Source organism: Myotis nattereri (genome assembly GCF_964212035.1).
Source record: "Myotis nattereri genome assembly, chromosome: Y".
In the NCBI taxonomy this organism is placed as follows: Eukaryota; Metazoa; Chordata; class Mammalia; order Chiroptera; family Vespertilionidae; genus Myotis; species Myotis nattereri.
In genome coordinates, this window is record NC_138094.1 from 28,661,070 (window position 1) to 28,685,895 (window position 24,826).

The 24,826-nt window shown below is 40.9% G+C and overlaps 1 protein-coding gene across 1 annotated transcript in view; it reads left to right on the forward strand.

Moving 5' to 3' along the window:
* The window catches only part of LOC308512401 (centriole and centriolar satellite protein OFD1-like), a gene marked incomplete at both ends in the record, with an annotated part of 60,829 nt that overhangs the window by 34,602 nt on the left and 1,401 nt on the right, over positions 1-24,826 (forward strand). Inside the window, 8 exon segments of the mRNA XM_081082165.1 lie at positions 536-666; positions 1,194-1,289; positions 6,205-6,329; positions 7,797-7,896; positions 7,898-7,910; positions 8,907-9,020; positions 16,572-16,723; positions 17,379-17,531. Coding sequence (XP_080938291.1) covers positions 536-666; positions 1,194-1,289; positions 6,205-6,329; positions 7,797-7,896; positions 7,898-7,910; positions 8,907-9,020; positions 16,572-16,723; positions 17,379-17,531 — 884 coding nt within the window.

The window sequence follows — 24,826 nt, forward strand, 5'->3', positions numbered from 1 at the left end:
CCTTGGCAGAAGAAAGTTTCCCCACTCCTACTTTGGGCCCACGGAGTTAACAGCATGGCCCGATTACTAGCCCAGAGAACTATACCACCCTTAGTGGCTAACCTACATGAATCACCCTTTAGTGGTTCTTCAGTGACTGAAATGGTGGAACTCCATCTGATGTCTGCTTGAACCCTGAGTGTTGCTGACTGGTGCACAGATCAGATTAGACCTAGGGGTACTTAACAGGTTTTGATGGAGAACTCCTTTTATGCCTCCTGTGTGTGATAGAGGAAAGAGGTGGGCTTTCAGGTTAGTTAAAGGATTTGAAAGAATTTCTTTCATTTGCATTAGAAAAGAGTAGTGAACTTTGCCTCTGCATGCATTAAACTCTTCTGAAATTTGTGCTCTTAGTCCATTCCATAGAATTAATATGGTATTAACTACATGTGTACAAAGAAAAGAAAGAACAATTTAAAATATCTTTAGCTGCTTTTGCTAAGTGAAATGGGAAAACTTACTGTTGATAATCACTAGGCTTTTTTTACCTTCTTAGTTATAGCTCAACCACCTCCTGAACTGGTAAATTTGCAGAAACAGTTGAAGGAAGCAGGAGCTGCTTTCGTGTTAGGGCATAAGAAGTTTGAAACTCACAAGGAGGCTCTGCAGAGACAGGTGCAAAGTGAAGTGAGTACTGATCTTTATTTGGTCGGGTGTTAGTCTGATCCACTGTGTACACATGTAAGCTTGGTGTGTGTCACACCAGTGTAAATCAGATTGGTTTTAACATCAAAAATTATCCCCCCACTATTCTAAGGTAACCTTCTCACCTGAGAAATTCTTGGGTGATGATATAACTATATTTATAACAGTAATAAAATCCCAAGGAAAGCGCACTCATAAACAGAAATTGTCCCAGTCTCGGTTGTGCCCTCTAGTAATGTCTCTTGATTCTTGCCCTGTGACTTAGAATTGTTGACACTCTGGTGTCTGCCTCATACCTTATAGAACTGTTCTTAGAGATGAGTGCAAATGGAGGTGGCAAACTTGTTTGTGTGCTCTATTGTTTTCTAGGGACCTGTGGACCACAGGCATGAAGCTGCTCAGAATGGGCAAAATGGAAAAGAGAATAAGCCCTATAAAAGACTTGTTCCTTTTGAAGTGAACTGGGATTTCTTTTACATTGATTTCTTCCCTTCTTTAAATCTTTTCAGACTGAGCATTCTGCAAAGCTGAAGGCCCGGATATTAAATTATGATGCTTCTGTAAGGAGGTTAACTATGCAGGTGGCTGATTTAAAATTGCAACTGAAGCAGATTGAGACAGGTTAGAGAGATTTTTAACTTACAAATGTGTATGTGTAAAACTTCCAGTATATATGGAAATGTAATGATCATTACTGAAGTTTCAGTAATTCTCATAGTAGGGGAAAAGCCATAGAAATATGTCATCTTAGAAGTAAAAACTCTGTCCATTTCAGGAATACCAACCAGTCAGTCATCAGCTAACGTGACTTGCTTTTATAGGTTCCTTTGGCTTGGAAGAGCCTTGTACCCCAAATAAGAAAGGTGTAATGGCACAGAGGTTCCCAAATTCATGGACCTTGGTTTTTCTTTTATATTTGTTACCTTGATAATAAGATCAATCTGACCCTTCAGGGTTTTTACGTGTTCCTTGAGAGATGAGTAAAATATGTGAGAAGCAGGGTGACTTATGTCACTCTAGAGGCCTGGTGCATGAATTTGTGCATGGGTGGGGTCCCTCAGTGTGGCCTGTGGGGATTGTGCTGAAACTGGCAGTCCAGCACCACCTGCTGCTACTGCCTACCACTCTCGCTCATCCTGATCCTGCTGCACCTGCCGCAGGCTCACGCCCAGTCAGTCCTGATCAGGAGAAGCTCGTCTGCTGCAGTGGCGCTTGCCTGCATCTGGCGCCTGTCCCAATGGGTATGGGATGGAGGGGCAGTGGGGGGAGAACGCAATCTGCCCTTTGGGCAGGTGGTGGGATGCCCTTGCCTGCCCAGGATCCAGATCTGTCCCTGACGTTCGCAGGGATTGTCAAGATTTCTTCCTTGCAGAGTGTCTAGGGAGGGGAAGCAGCTGCGGTGCCTGAGGCCAACTTTCAGGAGGCTAGTGGCCCTGTGCTAGTGGTACTGGTCTGTTGGTGCCTGGCCTGTTCTCTAGAGATTGGACCTGCAGGACTACTGAGGGAGTGAGTGGCTACTGCTGCTGGCTGGTGGGCCTCCAGGAACAGGTCAGTCAGCAGAGCGGCACTCCCCCTGTGGGAGCGCACTCACCACCAGGGGGCAGCTCCTGCGTTGAGTGTCTGCCCCCTGGTATCAGTACATGTCAGAGTGACTGGTGGACCTGTCATTCAGTTGCTTTAGATAGAGGTTAGTATATATCACATTGATTATATACAGTGTTTATGTTTTTGCACCTCAATTTTGAAGTTACTGATTAACCTTGGTTGGACACATTTAACTTCTTTGTGATAACCATTATAATAACCTGGTTATTAACAGGGAAGGAGTAAAAGGAAGATTAGGTAATAGAGACATGCCATTTATACAGCTTTGCCAGGGAATTGCAGTTAATAGTCTCCAAGTTTATTACCTAAAGATCACTGTGGGAAGGCACTAGACAATGGACCCATGCCCAGTGAGGTCTGCATGACGTGGGATGTTGCTTATCTGTTAGTCAGTCACACCAGGGAATAAGTCAGTAGCCAGAAATAGGCATGCCACCGCAAGTACAGGAATATTTAATTTTTAAGCTCCTGAACAAAGAAGCCCCTCTCTCTCGCTGCTCACCTCAGATTCCCAGCTTATGGTGTTCTTACCTCCCTCTACTCACCCTGTGACCCACAGCCATGTAGACTTCACACAGTGTACTGATGTACTAAATGTAGCCTGACACTAAATCATGCCCTGCTCCACCATGGAATGGACACTCTGGATACTGGCCCTACTCTTTGATTCTGCTGGAGCCCCGTCTGCACTCTTTTCAGGACTAGGCTAAGGGACATTGAACCCTGCAGACCAGAAAATATAATTACACACCAATAAAATACATTCATTCTCCCATGGGAGTCTTAGAAAAGTCTTTTTCTAAAGATACTGCAAGAGCCACCCACTACCACTAAAGTCGGAAAAATTTGACCCAGTGATTTCTCCAGCTACAGTTGGACCTCAGTTTCCTCATTTGCAATGGGGATATGAATATCTACTTTGCCATGGTGAAGAAGGCAAAATGAGATGGCTCTCAGTTGAGTGCCTGCAACACATCAGATACTCAGAAGGATTACTGCTATCATGTTACTGCATGTTTGCCCTGAGGATGCATACTGCCTGCCTCTTCTTCATAACAGGTGTACTGAAGCTGAGATACAAAGCTCAAAAAGAAAGTTTCTGTGTGTTAGCAGTTGAACTGGTTTCCACATTTCCTGGCCTGGAGCCTTCCTCAGTTCCTATTTGTACTCACTCCTCCTCAGTTCCTTTTCCCATCTTCCACGCTAGTTTCATTTTTATCTCTTGACTCCTTCCCTGTTCCTTATTTTCTCTCACGCCTATTTGCTAAACTGCCCACAGCTGAAATCACAGTGATCTCGAAAGATGAATAGTGTGAGGATGGAACCTTTTCAAACACATACATTGCCCTGGAGGCATTGCTGGAGAGTAGCGGCCACAAGACTGGCTATGCATGTTCAGGTTTTGCTTAGGGAGTCCCAGCATCTGTACACCTCCCTACCTGTATGACCTAGCCTTAGCTCCCCAGGTGTAATGTGGGAGGAGCAGAGTTGTTAGTCTTGTTGTGGCTGCAGGTCCTCATACCCTTATCTGAAAACTAGAGGCCTGATGCATGAAATTTGTGCACTCACCTTCGGTGGCTCGCCTCAGACCTCGCAGCTGTGGCTTTGTCTGGAAGGTTGTCCAGAAGGATGTCTGGAAGGTCATTCGGCTGTCCGGTCTAATTAGCACATTATGCTTTTATTATCGACTAGAGGCCTGGTGCACAAAATTCCTGCAGTCAGGCGGAAGGGGCCCCCCAGCCTGGCCTGTGCCCTCTCAGTTCTGGAGCCCCACGATAGATCGCCCCAAAGATGTAGGCTCCTGGATGAATTGCCCCAAAGAGGTAGGCTGGAGTAGGGTCCCTGCCTGCAGGCATGTAAAGCCTCGGGACCCCCAGTGCTAGAAGCTAAGACCAGCAGGTCATAATAAATGCGAGAAGTTCACCAGAAGGCTGATGGGCTTCGATATTCAGCAGGGCTGAAAATCTGCAAATTATTACCTGCTGCTAGAGGAAAGGCCAAAAGCAGTTCCTCTAACCTGATAATTTTTTCCTGTTTATCAAACCTGACCTTTGATATGTGTGTTTATTTTGCTAAAGGGCAAAATGTGTAAATAAAAAGCCATGGGTCCAGAAATTCGGCAAGCCACTCCACTAGAGAGCTGGTTTCCGCCTGGCTTTCCCCCATCCCTTCCAAATTTATACTTCTTGTCCAGTGTATCCATTTATGTGTCAGACCCTTCTCCAAATTCCTGAACCCTTGATGCAAAAAGACTGCGGCACCCCAGGCCACGCCATGTGGAGCTAGCTGCCAGGCCCCACCTCCGTGCACACAGCATCAAGTCTGCGCCCACCTGTGCACGCAGCCTCCTGATGATGGATGTGATGGGCATGAGGGCATTGCGGCGTGAGGGCTTAACAACCACATAAACTTATATTAGCATAGATAGATTGGGCCCTATAGTGGTTTTGCCACAGCCCTGGGAGTTCTGGGGCAGCATCCTTTAGTGAACCATGTTTGCAGTCAAATATGTGACTATCCATGCTGGGTAGAATAAATAAAGGTAATGAATGGATTTGCATCAGTTCAGGTAAAGTTTATCAACAGTGAATTCAGGTCTGCTTAGGCTTTGTTACCAAATTTATGAATATGATTGTGGATCGTGGGTTGTGAAATAATATCATGCATTAAGAAGGAAGGCCTAGCTCTGGCTAATTTTGTTCAGTGGTTAGAGCGATGGCTTGCAGACCAAAAGATGGTGGGTTCCATTTCTGTCAACCACATATACCTCAGTTGTGGGTTTTCTCACCATCTTTGGTTGGGGGTGCATGTGGGAGGCCAAGTTGAGGTGTCTCTCACATCAGTGTTTCTCTTCTCTCTCCCTATTCCTCTACTCTTCCCTTTCACTCTTCAATGGAAAATACATCTTTAAATCAGGACTAAAAAAAAGGCCTAAAAACAAGGTCTGTGAAGTTATAACTGGTACATAAAGCTCTCAAAAAAATGCTAATAAATAAGAATTGGCTTCAGAAATTGTTTAGTGTGCATATTTGTTCTTATTAATACATCTCTCTTCATTTAAAAAAAAATATCAAGCATATTTGAATTTTTTTTCCTGCTCATTGGTCACATTATTTTCATTTAGCCCCCAGCCAAAGCCATCTCTGTTTCATCATTCTGCCAGCAGATTTATGGTGTCTCCTACTGGTGAAACAAGCAGGGATTTCTTGAAAAAAAAAATCATCTCAAACAGGAAAAGCTGATGGGAGAGACAGTTACACCAAGGATCATAAATCATCCAAATACAAGCACAGTTGTTTGCTCCCACATTTCTGATCTTTAGTTTGTAATCACACCAAGGCAAGAATGAAAGAGCTAGAGCAAGAGATTGATTGCTTAGAAAAAGCTTTCTTCGGTATTCTGTTGCTAGAAGCCCACTAGCATCTAAGAGTCTGCCTCCACTCATGTAGGTAAGCTTCTGCAGAAAGGGTTTCAGGACTTTCATGGTCCTTTTATCTGAGTACGAGTGAGTGAGCTGTAGAGAGCAAGAAGGAGGAGAAGTCTATGCTTGCTGTACCTGGGAAATCTTTAGCCTGAGTAGCTTCATCCTCACTGCACCTATGGTTGCCTGCTTACCAGAGACTTCTCCCCTGTGACATAACATTGTGGGAGGCAACGGGTTAGAGCAAGTTCAGCATTTTGCTTGACATGCAGACGTGTTCAGAGAATGGTAATCAATGGCTTTTCCCTTACTGCTGATTAGTTTTATTATTAATGCTGAATCCTTAATAATGTGGGTCAGTTATACGTCATACTCAACTATTTGCAAGGATAATAGAATTTCTTTTCAAATTAAACTCCTTAGGAACCATGTTGCTGTTTTCACTGTGTAATTTGTAATACTCTTGTCCTGATACCTTTTGCCCTTTAGGTCTGGACCAATCCCAGTCCTTTGCTTTTCCCAGTCCTTGTCCTGAAAGAATGCTCCCGCCTTCAGCAACTGAATCTAGGCACAGCCTTTCCATCCATTCACTCTCAAGCCTTCTGGAGCAGAAAGCCAAGTAAGTTCCACATTCTGATTGGCCCAGCCAAGTCTGGTTAGCTGAATGGCCCTGACTTTGCGTTGTTTTAAAGTGACGCTCAAGACCATGTGGAGTGTAGAATCAGATTGTAAGATGATGTGTAATCTTCAAGAATCATCTGAATTATTTGGGGAAAATTCCTTTTAGCAAATAATTAATTTTTCCTTGTTTGCTAAACCTGATGTGTACACAGTGCACTATGGTAGCAGTAAGCATTTTCATAGTTCTATGAATAGACTTGGTTTATAGAAATAAAAAAGCAACATACAAAATCTACAAAAGCAAATTCAGTTTATTTTTAAACTTGAAGTAGTTTCACACATTTTAATTTTAAAGTCCTTCAAAAAAAATAAGTCAGTTAAAAAATATTTGGGCATTTAGTCCAAACAAAAGTCTAATTTGTCTATTGAGATAAATACTGAATTGGTAGTGGGTTGTAGGGTCTGATTGCTGAAGTAGAATGGCGTATGTAGAAGTTGGGTGGCGGGTCACCCAGGCTGGGATTGAGGCGCATAGGAGACTCCTGTCTGTGCTTGATCCATATGGACGGCACTCTGACTCCTTAGTTCTGGGCTCCAGGCTGGACATCTGTCTGCATATTTTGATTCACTCCCAGTGTACAGAGTTGAAAACTGCCACATGTGTCCATCATGGTCCTAATGCGTGTAATGTGCATTTATTTATATTGCTTTCTCATGATAAAGCCAAGAGGAGAAACAGCACACCCATGTGGGAGTTAGGGCACTTGGATGCACATGGGGCTTGTAGTTTTGCATCTTCAGCTGACTCATACTGATGCTGTGCAGAATTCGTTCTTTTCAAAAACGTTTTGTGGTTCTTGAAAATATAAAAGCATTGAGAGTGCCACATTATTTCTTGTCAGCAATATAATTAATACCTGCCTCACAGTGTAAGGTGGTTCTGCAGAGTGCCCAAGCTAATGTCTTGATTACTTGGAATGATGCCAGTTGCATGGAGCGTGCCCAGTGCAGGACAGCTTTCATTTTCACAGAGCACAGTTCATTCTCTAGAGCAGCGGTTCTCAACCTGTGGGTCGAGACCCCTTGGGGGTCAAATGACCCTTTCACAGGGGTCGCCTAAGACCATCGGAAAACATATATATAATTACATATTGTTTTTGTGATTAATCACTATGCTTTAATTATGTTCAATTTGTAACAATGAAAATACATCCTGCATATCAGATATTTACATGACGATTCTCAACAGTAGCAAAATTACAGTTATGAAGTAGCAACGAAAATAATTTTATGGTTGGGGGTCACCACAACATGAGGAACTGTATTAAAGGGTCGCGGCATTAGGAAGGTTGAGAACCACTGCTCTAGAGCCTTTTCCAGAGTCACAAAGGCTTTTCATAGCCCTGTGCTCTTGGTTTTACCTTATTACAACTTCACACTCATGAATTTTATTCTTTCAACCCAGTCTTTATCAAAGACAAACTGAAGTTCAAGACAGACATGAATTTTCAAATGTGGATGAACTATCTTTTGAGGATAATGAGGAATTTGGATCATCTTTTGAACGTTAAGTTTAAATGTAAGTACCAGTTTTTAACAGTTGAAAATGTAGAAAGCTAAGTCTTGGTGAAATATATCCATTGTTAAATCAAAGGCCTTAAAAATTACAACATTTGTATTTTGTGATAAAAACATGGATACAGATGTATTACCTTTTTTATATCACAGATTTTGATGGGTCTATTTGAGTGTTACTTTTTTTTAATTTTCAAGATAACCAATAATTTCAAAGTTGGAGCTAAGCTCACAAGTGAACCCTTAACTTAATTTACCAAGTTTGGGATTGCCTCAGATTAAAATACCTGATTCTTAATTTTTTTTTCTTTTTATGGAATATGAAGATGCTAAGTTATTTAAGTTATACAGATTCTGATGACTGCATCAGATGTAGAAACCTCATTCTTAGTGAATGAATGGAGGTGGAAGTATATTAGCTTCCTTATCTGAAAACTGGAGGCCTGGCTCTGGCTCTGCCTTAGATTGTTCTCTGGGAGCATACTGCTTAAGTATAAAATTAGGATATAGAAGTCAGTCAGCTCTAAGGTTCTCTCTAGCCTAGGAAATCTTTATATTTGTATATAATCTGTAGTTTTGCATTGTGAGCTTCATTGTCAAATCTGAAAGTACTCTACTTTGAACAGTTAAATGAAAGAGCTTAGTAAAATTGGTAAATTCTTTGCAACTAACTTTTTAACAATTTTGTTAAGGCTTTACTATCTAAATGGAGTTCATATAATTATCAGCAAGTCAGGTGAATTCTGTCACTTTCCTGTTGGGTTATAAATCTAGTTTTGGAAACAAATCTAATTCTTTTAAGTGTAATAACACTTTGAGAAGCAAATAGATTGTCAAGTGGTATGCTGAAAGTCTTAGGATTAATTCTGTAGGAAAAGATCTGGCTTGGTTGCTTTGGCTGAGACTTGAGCGCAGCCAAAGTTACCCCCATACTGCCCTGCCTTCTTTTGCTGTTGTTAAGGACTCCTGGGACACTCATTTGTACCTATTATAGATGCAGCAGACATGCCGATACAGTTTGAAGTGAATGGCCTCCATCCTGCTGGTGACATGCCTCTCTTGGGAACTGCCTTGGGTGCTCCTCCTGCCAGACCTATCTCCTCTCATTACCCAAGTAAGTTTTCCTTGGTTGTAACTACAGATAGTATGATAGCTACTAAATGCCAGCCTGTTCCTAGTGAGTTATTTCATTTATTGAGGGAGGACCTTTATAAGCATAAATTATTCAAAGTCTTAGAGTTGAGTATTGCCATTGTTAATACATTTCTGAAATAAATTTGAACATGTAAAGAGGAGAAAATTAAAGGAGTTGCTTCTCATTAATCTTCCCCAACAGTGGCTTTTTAAAAAAAAAATCTTTATTGTTGAAACTATTACAGAAGTCCCCTTCTTTCCCCCATTGACCTCTTCCAGCCTGCTCCTGGCACACGCCCGCCCCCCCACCCCCACCCCACACACACAGGCCCTCACCATCCCATTATTTGTGTTCACTCATTATGCATATATGCATACAAGTTCAATGATTGAGCTCTTCCTACCCACCTCCCCTCCCCTGACTTCCCTCTGAGGTTTCACAGTCTGTTCCATGCTTTTATGTCTCTGGGTCTATTTTTGTTCATCAGTTTATTTTGTTCATTAGATTCTACACATGAGGGAGATCATGTGATACTTATCTTTCTTTGACTGGCTTACTTCACTTAGCATAATGTTCTCCAGGTCCATCCATGCTGTTGCAAATGGTAAGGGTTCTTTCTTTTTTACTGCCACACAGTATTCCATTGTGTAAGTGTACTATAGTTTTTTTTATCTACTCATCTGCTGATGAGCACTTAAGGCTCATTCCAAATCTCAGCTACTGTAAATTGTGCTGCTATGAACATAGGGGTGCATTTATTCTTTCTAATGAGTGCATTGGGTTTCTTAGAATATATTTCTAGAAGTGGGATCACTGGGTCAAATGGGAGTTCCATTTTGAATTTTTTGAGGAAACTATACTGTTTTCCACAGTAGCTACACCAGTCTGCATTCCCACCAGCAGTGTACTTTTCTCCACATCCTCGCCAACAGCTGTCATTTGATTTCTTGATGATAGCCACTCTGACAGGTGTGAGCTGGTACCTTATTGTTGTTTTGATTTGCATTTCCCAGATGATTAGTTACTTTGAGAATTTTTTCATATGTCTCTTGGCTTTCTGTATGTCCTCTTTGGAGAAGTGTCTATTTATGTCCTTTGCCCATTTTTTAATTGGACTGTTTACCTTGTTTTTGTTAAATTGTATGAGTTCTCTATATATTTTGGAAACTGACTCCTTATTGGATGTATCATTGGCAAATATGTTCTCCCATGCAGTAGACTCTCTTGTTATTTTCTTTTTAAAAAAATACTTTTATTGATTTTTTACAGAGAGGAAGGGAGAGGGATAGAGAGTTAGAAACATCGATGAGAGAGAAACACCAATCAGCTGCCTCCTGCACACCCCCCACTGGGGATGTGCCTGTAACCAAGGTACATGCCCTTGACCAGAATCGAACCTAGGACCCTTCAGTCCACATGTCAACGCTCTATCCACTGAGCCAAACCAGTCAGGGCTCTTGTTATTTTCTTGATGGTTTCTTTTGCTGTGCAGCTGCTTTTTATTTTGATGTAGCCCCATTTGTCTATTTCCTTCTTAGTTTCCTTTGCCCTAGGCATTGTATCCATAAACATGTTGCTGTGTAAGATGGCTGAGATTTTGGTGCCCGTGATTTCTTCTAGGATTTTTATGGTTTCCCAACTTAAATTTAAGTCTTTTATCCATTTTGAGTTTATTTTGTGTATGGTATAAGTTGGTCTTATTTCATGTTTTTGCATATATCTGTCTAATTATCCCAACACCATTTCTTGAAGAGACTGCCTCTGCTCCATTGTATGCTCTTGCCTCCTTTGTCAAATACTAGTTTAGTATAGTGGTGTGGGTCAATTTCTGGGTTCTTAGTCCTGTTCCATTGCTCTGTATGCGATACTTGTACCAGTACCAGGCTATTTTGATTACAGTGGCTTTCTAGTATAACTTGATATCTAGTATTGTTATTCCTCCAACTTTTCTCTTTCTCAAGCTTGCTGCAGCTTTTGAGGTCTTTATTGGTATAATTTTTAGAGTATTTTTCTAAGTCTGTGAAATATGCCATTGGTATTTTAATAGGTATGCATTGAACCTAAAGATTGCTTTGGGTAGTATGGACATTTTGATGGTATTTATTTCTGCCAATCTATGAACATGGTATATTCTTCCTCTAGTTTATATCTTCTTCTACCTCTTTTTTCAATGTGCTATGGTTTTCTGAGTATAGGTATTTTACCACTTTGGTTAAGTTTATTCATAAGTCTCAATTTTTTGTTGTTGTTGCAGTGCTAATTGGGATTGTTCTTTTATTTCTCTTTCTGAGCGTTCAATATTGGTATATAAAAATGCCATAGTTTACTGGGTGTTAATTTTATATCCTGTTATGTTGCATCCCTGTCTTCCTATTCTTAGGGAAAATGGTTTTAGTTTTTAGCCATTGAGTATGATATTGGCTGTAGGTTTGTAATATATGGCTTTTGAATATGTTGAGATATGATCTATTTCTACTTTACTGAAAGTTTTTATCAAAAAAGGGTGTTGGATTTTGTCATGCTTTTTCTGCATTGATTGAAATGATCATGTGATTTTTGAGTGTTGCAGTCTGTTAATGTGATATATCACATTTATTGATTTGTGGATATTGTACCAGCCTTGCATTCCTAGAATAAATGCCATTTGGTCATGATGTATGGTCTTTTTAATGTATTGCTGGATCTCATTTGCTAAAATTATGTTGAAGATTTTAGGGTCTGTATTCATCGGGGATAATTCTCTTTCTTTGTAGTGGCTTTATCTGGATTTGGGATTAGGGTAATGCTGTCCTCATAGAAAGTGTTCCTTTCCCTTGGATATTTGGAATAGTTGAGGAGATTAGGTATTAGTTTTTCTTTGAATGTTTGATAAAACTTCCCTATGAAGCCATCTGGACCAGGACTTCTGTTTGCTGGAAGTTATCTAATTACTGCTTCAATTCCATCAGTACTTACTGGCTTATTCAGGTTTTCTGATTTTTCCTGATTGAGTTTTGGAAGATTGTATTTTTCTTATTTGTCCATAGTCTGACAAAGCAGTTACCTTTTTGCTTAAGACAGTTCTTCAGAAACCATTCCATTTTGGGAAATCATAGTATAAAATTGAAATGGCGGTTAATACCCATATACATCTTCAATGTGATTGTAGTATGTTAATAATTCTTTGTTTCCTTCATGTCTTTAAAAAAAAAAATAAGGACAGAAGAACCTTTATATTTCAGTTTTCAGAAGAGCTGATGACATTGGAGGAAAACTCGTCATCAAACTTGTCTGGCCCACTTTCTCTTTCTTCTTACTGTCTCTAATTTACACACTTCCCTCCCCTGTGTGGAATCAGGGAGGAAAGCTCTAGGGGGAGATTAGAGCTTTGTCTCATACTCCAGCCAGATCTTTTTCTCCTTGAACTAAAGAGTTTAAGCCTCAAGCTTGAAAGGAGATTTCTTAAGTAAAACCACCTCTTGTTTTTCCAGTGTTTGGATGGGACTATCATGTTCAACACCTCTTGTAAGTAGTTTCTTGGTTCAAGTCAGCATACTCAGGGAGATGAGGAATTGCCAAAGGAAACAAGACTTTGAAAGGATTGTTCTCACTGATTCCAGGGTACACCATCCTGTAAAGCACTCATTCAGCGAGACTTCATTGAGAACCTTCACTTCATATATGAAAACTCTATCACCCAATATCACCTCATTGATTTAATTGTGAAAAAAGAAAAACAAACACCTCCTGTGTGCTGGGTGCTGGGCATACTGCAGTGGGACAACCCAAGCCCTTTCTTCATGGAGCTTCTAGTGGGAAAGTCAGCAGTCAGCTAGCCATCACCAAGACCTCTGATGGGATAGATACTGAGTAGGGGCAGTGGCCACCCAAGAGTGGCTGTGATAGGTTGTTTCGCAGAGACCTGGGTGAGTAGGAAATAAAAATAATACAATAAAGGAAACCAACTGAGTTCATAGGTGTTCTATCTCAGAGATAGAATGAAAATTATAACAATGGCTTTTAAAATTATCCTTAAGTAATGTTTACATTGATCATTGAAAAATTCTCTTATAATCATCATTTCCCCTCTTCGTTTGGATACAAAGGGAAGTGAAAAAATCCAAAACTTGATATCTTTGAGATGTCCAGTGGAAATACTAATTAGGTAGCTACAAAGTACAGTCATGCACCTTTTAATAGCAGGTATATATTCTAAGAAATGTGTCCTTCGGGATTTCATTGTTGTGTGAACATCAGAGTGCACTTTTGTAAATCTAGGTGGTACAGCCTCCTGTACATCCAGGTAGCCTATTGCCCCTCCGGTACAAGCACATACAGCATGTTACTGTACAAAACAAGATTAAATCAAGCACAGGAGAAAATGACGCCATCGAGAGATGTAATAAACATGAGGTATATGAAGTTGCTGCCCATATAACATGGGATGCTGTTTCACAGCACACTTTTCTTTATCATTAGAAAAAAAAAAAAAAAACCACTATAAAACAGTGATTAAAAGGGTAGTGTAGTAAATACATAAACCAGTGACATGGTCCTTTATTATATTTATTAAGTATTAGGTACTAGACGTAGTTGTATGTGCTGTACTTTTATATGACTGGCAGCACAGTGGGTTGGTTTACATTAGCATCTCCATAGACACGGGAGTAATGCATTGTATTACATTACCATGTGGTGATAGCCACACCACTTAGACAGTAGTGATTTTTCAGCTCCATTATAATCTTACCAGAGGCCTGGTGCATGATTTTGGGGGGTCCCTTGGCCTGGCTGGTGAACAGGGCCATCTTGTCCACTCCTGATCGGGGCCTACTGGCAGGGGTGGGGTCGCGGGAGCAACCATGGGAAGTTGTCTGGTCATGGGAGCTTGGCTATGGGAGCACACTGACCACCAGGGAGCAGATTCTGCCTTGAGCATCTGCCCTCTGGTGGTCAGTGCACATCATAGCTACCGGCCAGTCTTAACCGTTGCTTGGACTTTTATATAGAGAGAAGATGGGACCACTGTCATATATGTGGTCTGTTGAACGAAATGTTGTTATGCAATGCACAGCAAAGATATAGTCCTTTTTTCTTCTTTATTGTTTAAAGTCAGCAACCAAACAGCATTTCTATTTTGAGATTGCTATTCCATGTGATAAAGTGATGGCATTTAGGTCTGCAAGCAAGAAGAAGATTGCATTTCTGCCTGTGAAAATGATCAACTGCCTCCTCTGGTATTTGAATTTCATGACCAGGAGTATGAGTCCGAAATGACTGTGTTGTTTCTGTCCTGTTAGCAAAAACCTTCAAAATCCTTTGGTGAACCTATGAATTTGTCTCTTAGCATTGCTGGGGGGAAAGTGTAGCCTACAAAAGTTTAGGCTCTTCCAGAGCCAGAGGAGAAAGGCAAGCATAGCCATCTGTGGGATTGACATTGAGTTAAACCTGTGACAGGTGAGGACTTTTGCTTTGAGCTACAGGGAATAGACAAATAAAGCCTGGAACAATAGATGTAGAACAAACAGATTCATGTGGTTGTGAGAAGGCAGGTACAAAATACTGTGTAAATGTGGTGGTGGAGAGGTGTCACTTTAGGAATACTGTTTTTCTTAGTGGCTGTATCTTGTATTCCTTAGCCAGAAGTGTGCTAAGGTTCCTTCTTATCCACAACCTCACCAGCACTTATTGTATGACTTATTAATGGTTGCTATTCTGGCTGGTTTGCAGTGGCACCTCATTGTCATTTTAATTTGCATCTCTCTAATAATTAGTGACATTGAGCCTATCTTCATGTCTCTTGCCATTTGTATGTTGTCTTTGGAGAAGTATCTATTTAGATTTTCTGTCCACATTTAATGGGGTTGTTTTTCTTTTGGTGGATTATAGGAGTACTTTATGTGTTTTGGAAATTAACCCCTTACCATATGTATTATTGGCAAATATGTGCTCCAATACAGTGGATTCCCTTTTCATTTTGATGCTGATTTTTTTTTGCTTTGCAGAAGTTTTTTTAGTTCAATGTAGTCTCATTTGTTCCTGTTTCTCAAGAATGTTGAGGCTAGGGGACCCTACCCCCCTCCCTATGTGGGAGTCTGTTCTGTGGTACTCTTTCCCCCTCCCTACTTTGGAGTCTGTACTTGTTCTTTAACAAATCTCCGCCTTTGCTATACCGAAAAACAAAAAACAAAAACAAAAACAAAAACAAAAACAAAAACGAATGTTGTGGCTATTTTGGGGTCTTTTTCAGTGTTCTGTATCTCATTTGAATGTTCAGAACATTCAAATTTATATGCAAATATAAATTTTTTGCATATTTCTAGATCTGTGAAATATGCACTTGGCATTTTAATAGTGATTGCATTGAATCTAAGGATTGCTTTGGATAGTAGGCACATTTTAATGATATTAATTCTACCAGTCCATGAACATGGTATATTCTTCTGTTCGTTTATCTCTTTTTTCAGGGTCCTGGGCGCTTGCTCAGTGGTGGGGTTGTGTGGGAGAGGTGGGAGGAAGTGAGTATTAGGTTAGGGAGAGATTGAAAGCAAAGCACAGAGCAAGGGAGGCACAAATATACCCAGGTAGCATGAGTCTGCTGCTGGAGGTGCAGTGTTCCCAGTGCAGAAGTAGTGTACTATTTCAGGTCAGTCCGGAAAGAAGGTGTGGACACCACCAGAGCAGAGACAGCAACAGAAATCCAGGTCTTATTTTCAGGAAATGAAGGGTGCTGCTGATGGTGGTTGCTTGAAGGCAGAGAGACTGATGTCAGGGTGAGCACATTGATTAGGTTATTTCAGCTCAGCTGTCCAGGTAAAAGGTGAGAGGTAGTCTTATTGCAGTATCTGGGGGAGTTAGAGCCTGTAAGCCCTGGTGGATGAGTGAATGTAGTGTAGAAAGGCATGATAAAAAGGGACAGGAATGATAACTTCAGGTCTGAAGCTGATGCTGTGGGATTTCCAAGTGTTGATGGTAGGGAACTGGCCAGAAATGCGGATGAGACTCGGGGAGAGATCTGTGCTAGAGAAAAAGATGTGAGAATGATCAGGGCAGAGGTAATAGCTAAAACTCCAGGAAGGGATCGGCCCAGGGCAAGTGGGAAATGTTGGTAAGATGACTAGGGGGGTTCAGGGGCGGGGTGCTGGTTTTGTACTAATTTTGTACTGTTCTGGGCGGGAGAGGCTCGATTGCTTTTGTGGGAATTAGGGGAAGAGTTATACAACTGCTGTATAAATACAGACTAATGTTTAAGTTAGAATCCTAAATAGAGAGTTACAACTGAGGATAGAGGCAGAAATGCAAGGCTGGCGAAGGGCAGAGTACAGAAGAAGGGGTGAGGAAGATAAGGAAATGTGTTGTGGCAGGAGGACAGTTGAAGTTGTTCATGGCAAGGGTGACTTGTTTTCATCTAAGTAAAGTAAAAGGCAGATGCTGTGCCAGGTGTGGGGCTGGAGGCTGCGAGACCATGAAGATGGATCAGCAGGCCAACACAATCAACTGAGAGTCGAGCAGTCTCCCTGGGCCTCTGCTCTTTATTTTCTGTCTCTTTAGGTGCAGATGAGAAAGAAGTTAGAGAAGAGAGTGAAGAAGCAAGAATATGGAACCTGCTGAAAGAACAGAAGCTGAGAGAAGAAAGAAGGCAGAATGAACAGAAAGCTTTGGAAAGAGAACGGAGAAAACTAGAAAAACTGGATCGAGAAAAGGTATAATAAGCATAGCTCAGTTCTCCATGCTAGTAGGTAACTTTTAAAAAGCTTGCTGCAGGCATCCCAATCCTCTCCTGTGCTTAAGCCCACTGAAAAGGGCTGTACATGGGCATAATAGGAGTCTCATAGGAAAAGGGAGCTTTGCAAGTCTGTGAGCATGCATTCTCATGTTCCTGAAAACACACTCGGAAAGGAGATGGACTCTGCTTTGCTGTAGAACTTCCCTGTGTAAGGGGTTTCAAGGTCAGCTGGCTAGGACCAGAAGAAACTGGGGGAGGTGGCTGCCAATCTGGTGGCTTCCTCAGGCTGCCCTGCCCTCCTCCCTCCTCATTGTCTTTGACTTTCTATGTCCTGATTCTGGTCCCAGGCAGATGGATTACCCTGCTACTTCTCATGCCTGCTGGACCTTACGTAGATTAATCTTCTGTATCATGTTCCTTGAATTCCTGGCTCATTTGATCTGGAACACAGACACTTTAGGCACAGTAATTCCTGTTCTTCATTACATGATATATTTGTGCCTCTTTGATAGTAGCAACGAATGAAACAGTTTTCTGTCATGCACATGTCACATAAAGAAACAGAGTTATAGTACTATGTGTTTTTAAAATGTATATGTGTATCTCCTATTTTGCTGGTCATCTATTTACAGCAGATTATTGAAGAGTCTTTCAAGACGGAAATGGAGAAAGAATTAGAAGTGAGTGCTCAGGAAATGAAAGACAAATCTGTTTGTGGTGAATATGCTTTAAAGAAATACATGCATATCACCCAAAAGGACCAAGACCTGAAGAAGGTGGATAAGGTACTGATGCTATGGACCAGTGGTCTGTATGTGAGGATGTGAGGGCTTCTGTGGTTTGTTAGAAAACCTTGGGACAGGAGTTGGAGACAAAAGGTAACAGCAGAGGAAATCCAAAATTCAAATGGAGCCTCAAGTCGTATGTATATTACACTTCTGACAAAATGTTATCTCCTTTGCTTGGGCCAAAGAGTGAACAGATCTTGATTGGTAAGGTTTGTAAAATTGGAGCTATCTCATTATTTTCAGAACAAGAATGAAAGTGCTATCAATGAAAAACAAATGGATTGGTACTATCTGAGACATGAATTCTATATAATAAAATCCTAATATGCAAATGGTTGAACCGCAGAATGACCAGTCATTATGATGGGCACTGACCACCAGGGACAGATGCTCAATACAGAAGCTGCATCCTGGTGATCAGTGCGCTCCCATAGGGCTCATGGCTGGCGAGCGCAGCGGTGGTGGTGGGAGCCTCTCCCACCTCTGTAGCATCGCGAAGCGATCAGTGGGACATCCCCCGAGGGCTCCCAGAATGTGAGAGGGTTCTGGCCGGGCTGAGGGACCCCCTGAGTGCACGAATTTCATGCACTGGGCCTCTAATATATTACATAAGTCTAGAATACTATGGCTATTGAGAATGCGCACAGGACAGTTAGAGTGCTTGGTAAATTTCACATCTAAAAGTCAACGTTTTGGACTCAAATTATATTCAGGCAGTCCTCGGGTTACGTTGAACTCGATGTATGTTGTTTTGCGGTTACATCACTATCTCCCATTTACAGTGTTAATAAAAAAAAGTCCCGTCATTTCGACATATGTACATATGTGCTTTGTTTTTTATTATCTGCCACAAGTAAAGGTCAGGAATTGCTATCTTGCTTTATTTTTTTTTTTTTTACTCTTTCACTTCATTACTGCTGTGTATGTGCTCCATGTGAGTGATGTAGGTGATTCTATAGGTGGGTTCCGACTTAACGGGGAAAATCGCATTATGTCGCGATATAACCCGAGGACCTACTGTATATTTCAAAAAGTTTTCAGCCCAACCAGCATGGTCAGTGATTGAGTGTTGACCTATGAGTCAGAAGGTCACAGTTTGATTCCTGGTCTGGACACATAACCCAGGTTGCTGGCTCGATCCCCAGTGAGGGACGTACAGGAGGCAGCCAATCAATGATTCTCATTGTTGATGTTTCTATCTCTCCCTCTCCATTCCTCTCTGATATTTTATTTTATTTTATTTTTTATTTTAGTATTTTTTATTGTTTTATTGCTTAAAGTATTATAAAGAGTATTACATATGTCTCCTTTTTTTCCCGCCCTTGACAATCCCCTGGCCTCACTTACCCCCAGTGTCTTATGTCCATTGGTTATGCTTATATGCATGCATACAAATCCTTCAGCTGATCTCTTGTCACCCCTCTCCAGCCACCCAGCCCTCCCCGGCTTTCCCGCTGTAGTTTGACAGTTTGTTTGAGGCAGCTCTGCCTCTGTATCTATTTTTGATCATACGTTTATAATGGTCTTTATTATCCATAAATGAGTGAGATCATGTGGTATTTTTCCTTCATTGACCGGCTTATTTCACTTAGCATAATGCTCTCCAGTTCCATCCATTCTGTTGCAAATGGTAAGAGTTCCTTCTTTTTTACAGCAGCATAGTATTCCATCGTGTAGATGTACCACAGTTTTTTAACCCATTCATCTACTGATGGGCACTTAGGCTGTTTCCAGATCTTACCTATGGTGAATTGTGCTGCTATGAACATAGGAGTGCATATATCCTTTCTGATTGGTGTTTCTGGTTTCTTGGGATATATTCCTGGAAGTGGGATCACAGGGTCAAATGGGAGTTCCATTTGTAGTTTTTTGAGAAACTCCATACTGTCTTCCATAGTGGCTGCCCCAGTCTGCATTCTCACCAGCAGTGCACGAGTGTTCCTTTTTCTCCACATCCACTCCAGCACTTGTGTTTTGTGGATTTGTTGATGATAGCCATTCTGACAGGTGTGAGGTGGTACCTCATTGTTGTTTTGATTGGCATCACTCGGATGATTTCAGTGACTTTGAGCATGTTTTCATATGTCTCTTGGCTTTCTGAATGTCCTCTTTTGAAAGGTGTCTATTTAGGTCATTTGCCAATTTTTTGATTGGATTATCTCCCTTTTATTAAGTTGTATGAGTTCCCTAGTTGGAGATTAAAAACTTATCGGTGATAACATTGGCAAATATGTTCTCCCATGCAGTGGGTTTTCTTGTTGTTTTGTTGATAGTTTCTTTGCTGTGCAGAAGCTTTTTATTTTGATGTAGTCCCATTTGTTTATTTTCTGTTTAGTTTCCAATGCCATAGGAACTGTATCGGTGAAGAAATTGCTTTGGCATATGTCTGAGATTTTGTTGCCTTTGGATTCTTCTAATATTCTAATGGTTTCTGGTCGTATATTTAAGTCCTTTATCCATGTTGACTTTATTTTTGTGTGTGGTGTAAGTTGGCGGTCTAGTTTCATTTTCTTGCATGTATCTGTCCAATTGTCCCAACACCATTTATTGAAGGGACTATCTGGACTCCATTGTATGTTCTTGCCTCCTTTGTCAAATATTAATTGAGAATATTGGTTCGGGCCCGTTTCTGGGCTGTCTGTTCTATTCCATTGATCTATATGTCTGTTCTTGTGCCAGTACCAGGCAGTTTTGAGAACAGTGGCTTTGTAATACAACTTGATACCTGGTATTGAGATCCCACCTACATTGTTCTTTCTCAGGATCGCTGCAGCTATTTGGGGTCTTTTTTTATTCCAGATGAATTTTTTGAGAGTTCGTTCTAGGTCTGTGAAATATGCCATTGGTATTTTAATGGAAAGTGCCTTGAATTTATACATTTCTTTGGGTATTATGGACATTTTAATGATGTTGATTCTACCAATCCAAGAACATGAATATTTTCTGAATAGAGGTCTTTTACCTCTTTAGTTAAGTTTATTTCTAGGTAGCTTAGTATTTTTTGGTGCGATGGTAAATGGGATTGCTTTTTAAGTCTCTCTTTCGGTAAGTTCACTATTGGTGCATAGAAATGCCATAGACTTCTTGGCAGTAATTTTGTATCCTGCTACATTGCCAGATTCATTTATTAAGTCTAATAGTTTTTTGATGGAGTATTTAGGTTTTTTTATGTATAATATCATATCATCTGCAAATAAAGACAGTTTTACTTCTTCTTTTCCAATTTGGATGCCTTTTATTTCTTCTTCTTCTTGTCTAATTGCAGTGGCTAATACTTCCAGTACACTGTCAAACAGGAGTGGTGAGAGTGGGCATCCCGGTCTTGTTCCTGTTCTTAGGGGAAATGGTTTTAGTTTTTGCCCATTGAGTATGCTGTTGGCTGTGGGTTTGTCATATATGGCTTCTATTATGTTGAGGTATGATCCTTCTATTCCTACCTTGCTGAGAGGTTTTATCAAAAATGGGTGTTGAATTTTGTCAAATGCTTTTTCTGTATCAGTTGATATGACTGTGTGTTTTTTTTCTTTCAATTTCTTTATGTGGTATATCATGTTTATTGATTTGCGGATATTGTACCATCCTTGCATCCCTGGGATAAATCCTACTTGTTCATGGTGTATGATCTCTCTTATGTACTGCTGGATCTGATTTGCCAAGATTTTGTTGAGGATTTTGGCATCTATGTTCATGAGGGATATTGGCCTGTAATTCTCTTTCATTGTGTTGTCTTTACCTGGTTTTGGAATTAGGGTGATGCTGGCTTCATAAAATGAGCTTGGAAGTGTTCCTTCCTCTTTAATTTTTTGTAGTAGTCTGAGGAGGATAGGTTTTAGTTCTTCCTTGAATGTTTGGTAAAACTCCCCTGTGAAGCCGTGTGGTCCTGGGCTCTTGTTTGCTGGAAGCTTTTTGATGACTCTTCAATTTCTTCCATAGTTATTGGCCTTTTGAGATTTTTAGATTCTTCCTGATTGAGTTTTGGAATGTTGTATGTTTCTAGGAATATGTCCTTTTCCTCCAGGTTGTCTAGTTTGTTGGAGTGGAGTTGTCCATAGTATTTTTTAACAATCATTTGTATTTCTCTGGGGTCTGTTGTTATTTCGCCATTATCATTTCTGATTTTGTTTATTTGGGTCCTCTCTCTTTATTTCTTGGTGAGCCTGACTAGAGGTTCAACAATCTTGTTTATCCTTTCAAAGAACAAGCTCTTGGTTTCATTGATTTTCTGTATTGTTTTTTTTGTCTCTATGTCATGTATTTCTGCTCTAATCTTTATTATCTTCTTCCTTTTGCTCCTTCTGGGCTTTCCTTGTTGCTCTCTTTCTTATTCTTTGAGAGGTAGTTTTAAATGATTTACTACCATTTTTTCTTGTTTGTTGAGATAGACCTGTAGAGCTATAAAGTTCCCTCTCAGGACTGCTTTCATTGTGTGCCATAGGTTTTGGATTGTTGTGTTTTCATTGTCAGTAGTTTCCAGGATGTTTTTAATTTCTTCTTTGATCTCATTGGTAACCCAATCAATATTTAATAACATGCTATTCAGCTCCTAAGTGTTTTTATTTCTAAGTGTTTGAAAATGTTGAGTTGTTTTTATTCTAGTTTATTTCTAGTATTATGCCCTTGTGGTCTGAGGAAATGCTTGGTATGATTTCAATCTTCTTGAATTTGGGGAGACTTTGTTTGTGACCCAGTATGTGGTCTGTTTTTGAATATGTCCGATGAGCACTTGAGAAGAACGTATATTCCGTGGCTTTGGGGTGAAATGTTCTGAAGATGTCAATTAAGTCCATCTGATCTAGTGAGTCATTTAGGATTGCTGTTTCTTTACCATTTTTTTTTTTTTTTTTTTGTCTAGAGGATTTATCCAGTGATGTCAGTGGTGTATTAAAGTCCCCTACTATGATTGTATTGTTGTCAGTCTCTCCCTTGATATCTTCCAGGAGTTTTTTTTTTATGTATTTGGGTGCTTCTGTATTGAGTGCATATATGTTTTTCAGGGTTAAATCCTCTGTATATTCAATCCTTTAGTATTATGAAGTGGCCTCCCTTATCTCTTATTATGGCCTTCACTTTGAGGTCTATTTTGTCAGATATAAGTATTGCTACCCCAGCTATATTTTCATTTCCAGTTGCCTGAAAGATATTTTTCCATCCCTTCACTTTCAGTCTGTGTGAGTCCCTGATTCTGAGGTCAGTCTCTTGTGGACAGCAAATGTATGGGTCATGGTTTTTTTTTGTTTGTTTGTTTTGTTGTTTTTTTTATCCATTCAGCCACTCGATGTCTTTTGGTTGGAGCATTTAGTCCATTTACCTTTGAAGTTATTATTGAAAGGTACTTGTTTGTAGCCATTTCTATTTTTTCTGTGTGTTTTCTTTCTGAGCTTTTTATTTCTTCTTTTTACACTGATCCCTTTAGCATTTCTTGCATTGCTGGCTTGGTATTGATAAACTCCCTTAGCCTTATTTTGTCTGTGAAGCTTCTTATTTCCCCTTCAATTTTGAATGATAGTCTTGCTGGATAGTGTATTCTTGGATTCATTGCTTTGCTTTGCATCACTGTGTAAATTTCCGTCCATTCTTTTCTGGCCTGATGTGTTTAGTTGAGAAATCATATGATAATCTAATGGGAGATCCCTTGTATGTAATTTTCCGTCTCTCTCTTGCAGCCTTTAAGATTCTCTCTTTGTCCTGAACATTTGCCATGGTAATTATGATGTGTGTTGATGTGGGTCTTTTAAGGTCACCTTGTTTGGAACTCTCTGTGCTTGTGTGACTCTTTTTTCTTCCCCACCTCAGGGAAGTTTTCTGATATTAGTTCTTCAAATAGGTTTTCTAAGTCTTGTTCCTCTTTCTGTTGTTCTGGCACCCCTATTATTCACATGTTGTTTCGTTTCATGTTGTTCCATAGCTCCCTTAGGCTCTCCTCCTGTCTTTTAATTTTTTTTCGCCAATTGCAATTCAGTTTGGGAGTTTTGCTTCCCTGTCTTCTAATTCGCTAATTTGGTCCTCCGCTTCTCCTAGTCTACTGTTGAAACTTTCAATGGTGTTTTTTATTGCAGCTATATCACTCTTTATTTCTTCTTGGTTCTTACATAATTTATTGATTTTTTTTTATCTGTTTCTTCTTGCTTCTTGCATAAGTTGTTGAGTTTTTCCTTCATCCGGTTTATGCACTCTAGGACCCTTAATCTGAATTCTTTTTCTGTCATGCATGCCTCGGTTTCACTTAGCTGCTTTTCTGGCGAGTCCTCCTTCTCTTTCTTTCGGGGGTTTCTTTGTGTACCCATGTTTGATCTCACCGACATATCTAGATGTTGAGTCATTCAGCGACTGCTCCTTGGGTGGCAGTGGCTCCTCGGGCTGTGGTTGCTCCTCTGGCGGTTATTGTAGCAGCTGCTCCTCAGTTGGCAGCAGCTCCTCTGGTGGGTGCTGTTCACAGTTGTGGTGGCTCCTCTGGCTGGTGGGGGGAGGCTTCACACACAGAATCTGTTCCTGAGACAGAGGATGTGCTGATCACGAAGCTGCTGTTCCTTGGTTGGGGCTGGCTACGCACGCAGCTGCTACTCCTTGACCTGGGGCGGACTGCTCACGTGGCCGCTGAACCTTGATTGGGGGCTGGCTGCATGCTGCTGTTGTTCCTCTGTGGTGGGCTGCTTGTGGGGCTACTGCTCCTAGTATCGGCTGCTGCTCATCAGACAGGTGCAGGCTGTTGTGGCTCTGCTCCTCCGGTGCATGCTGTGTAGAGCTGCCACTCACCAGATGTGGCCGGTCTGCTCATGTGGTTGCTGTTTCTTGGACCGGGTTCGGCTGCCGCTGCTCCTCGAATGGGGCCAGGCCACTTGCAGAACTGCTGCTCCTCGGATGGGCACACAGCTGCTGTTCCTTGGATTGGGCAGGCTGCTTGTGCGGCTGCTGCTGCTTGGACAAGGGCAAGATGCTTGTTCAGCTGCTGCTCCTCGGACAGGTCAGACTGCTCATGTGGTTGCTGCTCTTCGGACGGGGAAGTGGGCTGCTCACACAGCTGCTGCTCCTTGGATAGGGGCAGGCCACATGAGGCTGCCTCTCTTTGGCTCAACGCAGGCTGCTCACGGGGCTAATGCTCCCTGGACAAGAGTGCACCGCTCACATGTCTTTTGCTCACGTGGTTGAAAAAATAATGTGTACAGAAGTAGGAAATAAAGGAACAAACAACAAAAAAAGAAGAACAAAGAAAGAAGAAAGAATAAAAGCAACAAACAAAAAAAAGGGGGGGGGACGACAAAAAAGAAAAACAAAAGCTAACAAAATAATAAATA